At 46.5% G+C, this 10,138-nt stretch overlaps 1 protein-coding gene across 1 annotated transcript; it reads left to right on the top strand.

The window, feature by feature from the left end:
- The first annotated feature begins 2,393 nt into the window (after positions 1–2,393).
- trib1 (tribbles pseudokinase 1) lies at positions 2,394–9,929 on the top strand. The gene is made up of 3 exons (XM_079176616.1): positions 2,394–3,034; positions 3,786–4,078; positions 7,281–9,929. Exons 1-3 carry the CDS (start codon positions 2,735–2,737, stop codon positions 7,753–7,755), a joined length of 1,068 nt encoding a protein of 355 aa, XP_079032742.1. The 5' UTR covers positions 2,394–2,734; the 3' UTR covers positions 7,756–9,929.
- The last annotated feature ends 209 nt before the right edge of the window (positions 9,930–10,138 follow it).

Below are 10,138 nucleotides of genomic sequence, written 5' to 3'. Positions count from 1 at the left end.
AATGTTCAAAGCTAGCCAACTCGTCTGGATGGCTGGGACAAAAGGCCACATCCATTTCCAACATGTGCGCACATTATTTTTTGATGATGTCGGCTGTAAAATAAAGGTGTATCTCCACACCAGAAAAACTGATTTGTGAGCGAAGCACTAAGCTGATCATCATTTAAAAAGGTTATTTCACTGTTGTTATTAATTAAAAACTGATCAAGATTTTTGCTTTTCAAATCAAGTCTTGAGGCAGGCAGTCAAGTTGCAAGACCCAATTTTAATGACTACCGTACGTCTGACTTGATTCTTAGTCTAAAATCTACAGCTGTGCTCAGAGCGGCTCAGATGAAGAATATTTCACAGCGATGGCTGGCTGTCTGCCAGATCAGATTGAACTATTCTCAGAGCAGATCAATTCCCGGCCTCTCTTTACCGCCGCTCGTGGTGAGTGACTCCGCTAATTATAACAAGGGAGAGCATGCCCTGAATACTGTTTTTCTCTTGCAGCTCACCAGCATGGGGACGCAGCTACACTCCTACACCGCAGCTGTATACACACACATATAACACACACACACACACACACACACACACACCAGCTACAACCTGCAATCCAGCAACATAAACTATCTTGCAAAAGGGTAATGTACAGCTTATGGTGTGACCTTGTGTAATGACTCCAACGTAAACCCTATTACGCTGGAAGAAATCGTCATATCACACACACGCACGCAAACACACACACTCACACACTCACACTGTGTTTATCACGGCCAATACAGATAAGTCATTTTTTCCAGTGCATAACTAAACCCTGTGTCACACATAAACAAGCAACAAACGTGCATCATCACGTTGATGCACTGACACACCAGGTCCGGACTATTGTCAGATATCAATAAATCTTTTTAAAAAACTGCCGCCCATTCCCACAGTGACTGTTCATCCTGCTTTTTGAACTTCTTAAAAAGAGAGAGAGAGAGACCGCAGAGAGAGAGAGAGCGAGAGAGAGAGAGAGAGAGAGAGAGAGAGAGAGAGAGAGAGGAAACCTGTTCTTGTGCCTGTTCGACAGCATGACAAACACACTTGCTCACAGGGACGCACGCACACATCAATCAGTTGGTGAGTCACCTTATTCATGGGACGACCACTGCACAAAGAAAGAATGCAAGGCCTAAAAATAACAGCCACCATTCCTATGGAATCTGCAGCTCATCCGTGTTTGGACGGCCTGCAGAGACAGGTTCACGTGACCTTTCTGAGTCAAGCTGAGCTGAGCCCTTGTGACCTGCTTAAGTGTGTGACCTCTTGTGGAAGGAACTGTGTTGGAAATGTGGAAATAAATGGTTTGGAACGGCACGCTTCTGTTTGGCAGGAGGGGTTGTACAAAATAGGGGCGATAGTGCTCTCGCACACAAACACACACACACACACACACACACACACGAGCCAGCTGGTGCTCTGCGTTTTGGTGAGTGCTCAGAGAGCCTCGACTGAAGCCACTGTGCTTGTGTGACTTAAAGCAGTGGAAAAAGAGAAGTCTTACGCAACACGCACATGGTCATGTGTGTTTTCGATCACCCTTTAAAGTCTGGGTTCTTACATTCATAAGTAACAGCCCATAGTTTTTCACACTGATTGCAGAGAACTAACTTGCCTGTTTGTGTATACAGTAGTTCTAACTTGGGATCGGAGTCCCTGGGAGCCCAGCTGCTATGATGTTGTTTACAGAGCCGTGCTGGCATATTTTATGTGAATGCTTATAGCGCAGCACCACTAAGGCTTTATAAGGGTGAGTCATATCCACATAACAAACAAGCCCAGCATGGGAAAATATCATGGTGATGTTAAAGCTAGAGTTAAGGCTCATACACTGGAGCTTTGTGCGGGCTAGTTCACACTTGAGGCCTAACATTTGGAGAGCAAACAGCTCAGGTGCCATACAGGAGGTCTGTGGAGAGATTGTTGCAATACATGGCTGAACATTAAGGAAACCGACTGAGTCAGAGAAAGATCTTTAAGGATTGTCAATTATTGTCTAAAACATGTGAGCACGCTTGATGAGGCAGCCGTGATAAGTAGCAGATGATTTCTTCATTCCTCTCACATGGTAGGTTTTTTTCCTTAGCATCAGCAAAATCACAGAGCAGTAATTCAGAGAATGTTGACACCATAACAAACTAACAGAGAGAAAAAAAAACCAAGACGAATGTTTGCGCCATATGGTCACGCAGCCTTCTGCGAAAGGTAATACAGCCGGGCTGTTTCATCAGAGCGGAGCTCGAGTCGGTGCCGTTACAGGATTGCTCAATGGTTGTGTCACCAGGAGGCTGGACTGGTTGGGCAGAGTGTTTGAGCTCTGAGCTCAACATCACCGGAGCTCACTCACTCTCTGCCTCTCTCAAGAGTGTGAGGCGGTCTCTCTTTCATTCTCTGTCTCTCTTTCTTTCTCTCTCTCTCTCTCTCTCTCTCTCTCTCCCCCCTCTCTCTCAGTCTGGTCTCTGAGGGATCGGGATTTTCTCACCAGAAGTACACGGACCTCAGAGCCACGGGCATTCGCTCTGCTAAAAAAAAAGGACGTGGCTCGGATTATTCCTGAATCCGCTGAAGTTTCATTTATAGCTCAACTAGAATGGATCTCGCACGGAGAAATGGAGCGCAACGTTTGTAGTCTATTTTAAAAGGACACATACTAAACCAGTCGGGGTCTCCGTTTTTTGCTTTGACGGTGAATCGGTCTATCAGGATGAACTTGCAGTTGAGCAGCCCGGCACCCTGCATCCGCATCGGGAGAGTCGCGCACAAGCGGCTGGACTCAGACGACCAGCCGCCGGCCAAATGCGCCAGGCTGAGCTCCGAGACGGGGGACACGCAGGGACTCCTGGGCACCTCTCCTGGTTCCCCGGCGAGCCCCGTCTCAAACTCTTTCCCGGGGACCCACCAGGGGCCATCCAGGATAGGACCGTTTCTGCTTCTACCTCTAACGGACCGGGAGAGCGTGCACAGCGCGATGAACACCGACACCGGCGACGAGCAGCTGTGCAAGGTATGCGCAATCCCGTCGTTGTGCAATGTGCTTAGAATGAATGGTGTTTCATCGCGTTGCTCAATAGCCCGTCTGACATGTCATCAGGATTCAGCCCGACTTGCTCACCAAATGACAGTCTCACGTGAAATGTGTCACACTTTTGCGTAATGACAGGAGTGATAGTTGAGGATAGTTAAATCCTGAACTGCATTATTTCAAACATGTTTACAAAGAGCACGAAGGACCGGTCAGCCCCCGTAGCCTCTGCTGTGTGGTGGAAACACAGCCTACCTATTGAAACCCACCTCTCCTTGGCACTGTGGCTTCGCACAAGTGTCTGTCAACCCGGCTCATTTGCATACACGTCACTGCAATACGCCGCGCCGTGACACACACAAAATGCAAACATGTGAGGCAAAGACTCATGGTAATGAGAGTGTGCCCTCCGCTGCTCCAGATCTATGTGATTATTTTTGCATGATAGACCTGCAGGCGTTTGGCTTTGTTGATTAATAAAGTGAATCGCTTCATGCTTTGCTGATTCATTTGTCATGCTCTTGCAAAAGCAGCTGGAATCAAAGCATATCCTACTCCTTTCTTTTTCTTTTTAACTCGCTGCCAAATTTGCATGCTTGTTTCCTCAGATGATCATTAAGAACACACTGACCCATTGCCGCCTCCTCCTCACACACAAACACACTCCCTCCCTCCCTGCCTCTGAATCTTCCTAATTTCCATCCTGCATCTCTGTTCTGCTCTCCTCTCTTAGGTCTTTGATATGGGGGTGTACCAGGAAAAGATCAGGGCCTACGGGATCCTGCCAGCCCACAAGAATGTGGCCGGAGTCAGGGACATCATCCTTGGCGAGCGCAAAGCCTACGTGTTCCTGGACAAGGACTTTGGGGACATGCACACCCTGGTGAAAAGCTGTCGCAGGCTGGACGAGGAGCACGGCTGCAGGCTCTTCCGTCAAGTGGCCCTCGCTGTGGCACACTGCCACCAGGCGGGCATCGTGCTGGGTGACCTCAAACTGCGAAAGTTTGTCTTTGCAGATGAGAAAAGGTGAGAAGCACATCCCTTGCAGTACTTTCAAGGAAACACACTTAAAATACTGGTCCTCAGTGTCAAATGACACCTGAAAGCTTTCTCGCAATTGTAACCGGGCACCTGCTCAGCGTCACATTCTTTCGTCTCAGTTTCATTCAGCTCAAATAAACAGCTAACTTTATTTCGGAGGCTCTCAGATTTAAATACATTCAGTGCATGTGGGACGAGCCAGTGAAGGCACAGAGCAAAACTCGGCAGCAGCTGATACACACAGGCCATGTGTGCAGAGATCGATGTGGGCGCAGATAGAGTAGGAGGTTCTGTACTTGTGGAGGCAGACTGCATCGCTTCCCAGATTCTCGCCCTCTGTGTCTGTCTCCCATTCTCACTTTCGACGTGTCTCTTTGTATGCGTGTTTGTTTTGCATGCGTGCGCGCATGCACGTGTGAATGCAGTGGGTGGTAGTTTGGCAGAGCTGCGAGACGAGGCTGGTGAATGAGACAATCACCCCCTTCTGCAGTCTATATCTTAGAATATATTTATTCCTCATTATTTATTCATAAATTACATCATAATTATTCCGCAGAATAACTGATGCTTCCAACAAGGATTCATTCAAATACACTGTCATCCATGCACGATGGCGTAGGTCAAAGCGCTTTGCTTGGAACTGGCTCCCACACACATGCACCCTAATGTCTGCATCGTGCTACACATTCGGTTCAGGAAGACACACAAAACCCCCGCTTACAAAACTATTTGTCGCCTCTTTGCCCTTGCGTCACAGTCTTTCCTGTAAGCGCCCGCTGATGTAGCACAACTTTCCAAAGGCCCTTTTTCATGGAGACTTCTCAACAGTAACATTCTCCAGCCATGACCTCTGGGCTAGCAGGGTCACACTGGATGAATGAGAGCAGACAGCCAGTGAGAGAAGTTGAAGTTGGTTGTGTCCCTCTGATAGCTATACGGCTGCAGAGCGATGAGTCACAGAGTATATGTGCAGAGGGGGAAGGGGGGGGGGGGGGGGCTGCATAGCTCATTTTCTTTCTTTGTGTGTGTGTGTGTGTGTGTGTGTCCGTACATGCATGTCTGTATGAGCGCTGATTAAACATTCAGAGCCAGCTCAATGGCTTATGCCTTTAATTCAGTATTTTGTTAGCAGAGTCGCAGCATTGCAACATTGATGCTAAATCCACAAGACCCACTTGACCCTGGAGTTGTGGGATGACATCTTTCTTAACTTCTCTTCACTCTTTGGCTGGCGACATACTGCAGTGCCACTACGGATGATCTTACCGTGATGTGACTGTAAAAAGAAAAGAAAAAAAAGCTGCAGATTTCGCCGATAGTGTGGAATTTAGCTTTTGTTCACCCCGAGATGGCTGCCTCTCTATCCGATCGCAGACAGACTTTGGACGCACATCGATATAAGTCTCCTTGAAATGTTGCAATTCTGCGTGACCTCATCAATCCAGTCATACAGTTTTCCAAATCCAAAATCGGGCATCTTTCAAACCCCAACAATCAAGCTGTGATGCAATGTCCCTGCCAACAATGCAGCGCCCGAGCCAGAGACAGAAAGTCACAACAATTTGACAAATGCTCGCTCTCTCTCTCTCTCTCTCTCTCTCAGACACACACACACACACACACACACACACACACACACACAGACACGCACACACACACAGTGCATTTGGGAAAGCCAGTTTAGGGAAAGTGACTAGCACTGCGAAGCATGCAGAGCTTCACTGCTGGGCCGGCCTTTCCGTGCGTCACTGATGTGGCAACAGCCATTTGAGGGTAATTATGGGATGGCTGGCGCCGCGAGTGTGGGACCCAGGTGCAGATAGCCGCGGAGAGAGAGAAAGAGAGAGACAGAGAGAGAGAAATGTACTCTCAACAGAAGGATGAGTCACTCTCTCCACCCCTCTAACTCTCTCTGTTCTGTTTCCTTTTCTGTCTCCATCGCTCGCTCTCCTCCCCTGACTTATCTCCTCCACTATCTTGGTGTTTAGATATCATTTGCTTTCTATCTTGGTCCTTCTGGCTGTCACTCTATTCATCCCCTCTCTGGCTGATTATTTCTCTCCCCAGCCACTCTGTCTGACAGCTGAAGTGTCTCACAGAGTCAGTCGACCCTCTGAATGTGAGATAAAGCAGCACGCTTCTTGATAAAGCCTCAATCACTGTGTTAGTCTTGGGAGCAAATCTTAAGAGGCACAGATGAAATTTGAATTAAAATCATGGCACGTCTGTCGCTGTTGAAAATTAATAATTCATTATCCCATTCCATCAATAATTTTGAAAGCGCGTAAATGTCCTATTCTGCAAATACACTTTCACAATCTCAGTTGCTCCGGTGCTGGACTAAACCTATCGTCCTGTCATTAACATGGCTAAATATAGCATTGTGAGTGGAGGAGGAGGAGGAGTTGTATATTTTTGTGTGCGAGGGTGCATGTGACCATGTGTGCCAGGAAGTCATTGGAAATGTACTTAGGCAGCTCTGATTCTCAAACTGGACTCACTGTTGTGCACTTAGGTCATAGGGAGTTCACTGGTGTCTGTGGTGTGTGTGTGTGTGTGTGTGTGTGTGTGTGTGTGTGTGTGTGTGTGTGTGTGTGTGTGTGTGTGTGTGTGTGTGTGTGTGTGTGTGTCCATCTGTCTGTCTGCTGTGCCGCTTAAGGCTCAAGAAAGGATGCTTGTTTTTCCTGTGATGCAATCAGTGACTTACATTTAATAGATCACTGAAATGTTTGACAGTGTTGAACAAAGCCACTGTTAGAAATAGACACACACACACACACACACAAACACTACACACTATCAGTGTTTTACTAGATCAAGGAATGACTTTGATTTTAAATAGTGTTGAACATGAGAACTCTGAGGACATAATTTCCAACAACAACATGACATGCAAAAGATATTCTGCTTGTGACATGCAGAGTTGGATCTTGGGGGGGATTGACATCAAGTTCTTTGGTTTTCACTACAAAGTGTACAAGATAACAGATGATGTCGCTGTTACAGTGTGACTAAAGCTCTCACTAGTAGCTGCTGTTCTTGTAGAAAGGGGATCCTCAAATGTAGAAGTAAACATGCAGCTAACGGAAAGGAATGTGCTACATTAAACTTCTTTTAATTGTCACAGCTTTTTAAAAAAAGGTCCTTTGAAAATGTCCTGACCTTATTTTGACTTTTTTCTTCACAGGACACAGGTGAGACTCGAAAGCCTCGAGGACTGTCGCGTCCTAGAGGACCCCAGCGACGACTCCATGTCAGACACCCACGGCTGCCCCGCCTACGTCAGCCCAGAGATCCTCAGCGGCTCCGCGCCTTACTCTGGCAAGATGGCCGACATGTGGAGCCTGGGGGTCATGCTGTACACTATGCTGGTTGGCCGCTACCCGTTCCATGACCCGGACCCGGCCACGCTGTTTTCAAAAATCCGCAGAGGCCAGTGCTGTTTGCCAGAGGGCTTGTCGCCCAGGGCCAAGTGTCTGCTCCAGAGCCTGCTGAGGAAGGAACCCTGGGAGAGACTCACGGCGAATGAGCTGCTTGCTCACCCGTGGTTCCACCAGCCGCCGTCGTCGCAGGAAGTGGCACCGGGCGAACAGGAAGTGAGCTCGGCAGAACAGATGGTGCCATCCTTTAACGTGGAAGAGGATGATGATCTGTTCTGCTGACGGACTCGATTCAGCTGAGACTGGCTGAGGGACCAAATCAGGAATTGCTATGAGGGATCCATTGTTGTGTTTTAACAATGGCACATTTTCGAAACCCATTTGTGTAGAATTGAGTGTACATACACCCTCAAGCTTTCTACAAGAACTCACTGTACTGTATTTCGTTGTCGTATGTGTGTTACTTGCTAAGGGCATTGTTCACCATGATCCTTCTCTGTGTTTCTTTATGTATGTTTTTGAAATTATTTGGTGCTAAAAGAAATAACAAGGACTTGAATTTGCCAGGTTACGTTCACAAAATAATCTCTGCAGGCTACTATGAGTGTATCACAGAGAATTAACCCGTGGCAAACAATAGTCACCGATGCTTGCTCTCAGCCTGGACTCACAAGGCTTCAGAAAGCATTAGATGAATCCTGAATGGGAGGCGAGGAGACGCAACGTTGTTCCTCTCACTCTAGTCTCCGACCAGGCTGGAGGCTCCGCCGGCTGACTCACTGACCGGCTCGAGGAAGGCCTAGCACAAGCTTGACGTCTCGCAGCAGGCAGTGTCATCGAGTGAGAAAGACACTTAGCAGAGGACTGATGTGTCACACTCGGCGGGGACGCTACGAAGGTGTCTCACTGCCAATCTGGCAACGTCTCAGCAAGTAGAGCGCTTTTACAAATCTCACACCCTTCACAGAAGGTTGAGAACGGCAGGATGTTACGAGTGTAAAACTCACTGAAAAGTCACATACACACACACACACACACTCAATAATAAGCAGTGGTACTGGGCGAACACAAGTCCTTGTAAATGGCTAACAGAGGAAGTTAGATATTTGTAACAGTTAAAACTAAATCATTTAGCTATTCAAAAACATGCTCATATCTGAATATATCATCTAAAAAGGTTGCATCGGAACAGGAAGTGTCTATTAACTGTGACTGTAATTAATCTGTTCAGCTCTTCTGAAACGCTGCATGTGCAGTTAGCCAACACTAATGCTTCTTAAAATAAAGTCAGACTTGGTCACATGCCTTTGCAGCAACAGAGATGGTTGGAATACGTCTTAAGTCTAAATGCATGCTGCATTTCAGGGGGAAAAGTTCAAATAAACAGGCAATTTAAATAGTACTTCCACTTGAATTACAACGCCATGAGTTATCTCTCAATCCAACAATGTTGTATTTTCGTTGTTTTTTACGAAATGTGTCAAATATCCAGTTCGGAACCAGCAAGTCAGAAAGAAACCCACTTCAGAAAAATGAAGACTTTCTCAGTTGAGCAGTTGAACGCGTTTTGTTCATTTCTGTCGGAACACTATGCCAACCGTGTTGCTTTAACAAAGCTGAGCTGTGCCGAGTGTTGTGCCCGTATCACTGTGTTTCATAAACTGAACGGCTCTGAATCAGTCGCAGTCGGGCGATATTTGATGTCGGTTGTCTAATGGTGACTCAACACTTGAGCGCGTCTGTAGAAAACGGTCCTGACCTTGGCTGGAAGAATCTGTTCTGACTGTTTCACCTCTTTTATGGTACTTTTTCTTCCCTTCCTTTTTATTTGATTTTTTTTTTTTTTTTTTTTTGCCGTTGGAAGCTGTATCCAAGGAGACTAGTCATCATAGTTGGAGACATGATGCACCGCGTTCTAAAAGACGTTTTGTCTTGGATTGTGACAGACGGATGCAGAGCTTCAGTGACGTTTATCCTTGCAGGCTAGATCTGCAGCCAGCTATTTCATTCTGGCACAATCATTTTGAAGACGGTACTAAATCTGGCATATCTGAGAAGCGCTGTGCTTTACATTTTTTGGGTCAACCGGTAGGCTAATAAAACGTCTGCTGCGGTTCTTTAATTACGTTTCCCTCGTCTGCTCGGGATACCAGATGGGAACGGATTTGTGACAATCTGAATTGTTGTTCCTCACAGAAAAGTAATTTCGGAGATTTAGGACTTTGTTCCTGGTTCGTACAAGCAGAGTCACACATTCATGTGACACGTAGAGTAAACTGACACGGGTGCACAAACTTCATATTGCACTGTGAATTATGTATTTGTGACACAACCTAGAGGCTATTACTGGTCCAGACGGGTTACATACGAGATATATTCATTGTACAAAAAGGTGTAAATATGTATATTAGAAATATGTGTGGAGATGTTGAATAAAGATCACATTTTTTTTCATACTAACATGTTTTTTTTTTTCATTACTATTGCTTGTCTCCCTCACACACACACACACACACACACACACACACACACGCAACCACCTGCACATTACAGAGCTCGACCTCATGCCAAGAAGGTTTACCCACAAGAGTTCTCTTTACATTTTCTCATTTTCGTCAGCGCTTTCAATTTCCTCCTTGAAAAGGAAAAAAAAAACCTTTCCCTC

This window comes from Pholis gunnellus, assembly GCF_910591455.1.
Source record: "Pholis gunnellus genome assembly, chromosome: 16".
Taxonomy (NCBI): Eukaryota; Metazoa; Chordata; class Actinopteri; order Perciformes; family Pholidae; genus Pholis; species Pholis gunnellus.
The sequence above is the reverse complement of the archived record's forward strand: the minus strand, read 5'-3'. Positions and strand labels throughout refer to the sequence as shown.

Excerpts from the sequence above, each read along its gene's own strand:
- trib1 (XM_079176616.1), top strand. The coding sequence starts at position 2,735 with ATGAACTTGCAGTTGAGCAGCCCGGCACCCTGCATCCGCATCGGGAGA. Across the intron at positions 3,035-3,785 it reads GCGACGAGCAGCTGTGCAAG|GTCTTTGATATGGGGGTGTA; the intron begins GTATGCGCAATC and ends CTCCTCTCTTAG. Across the intron at positions 4,079-7,280 it reads GTCTTTGCAGATGAGAAAAG|GACACAGGTGAGACTCGAAA; the intron begins GTGAGAAGCACA and ends TTTTCTTCACAG.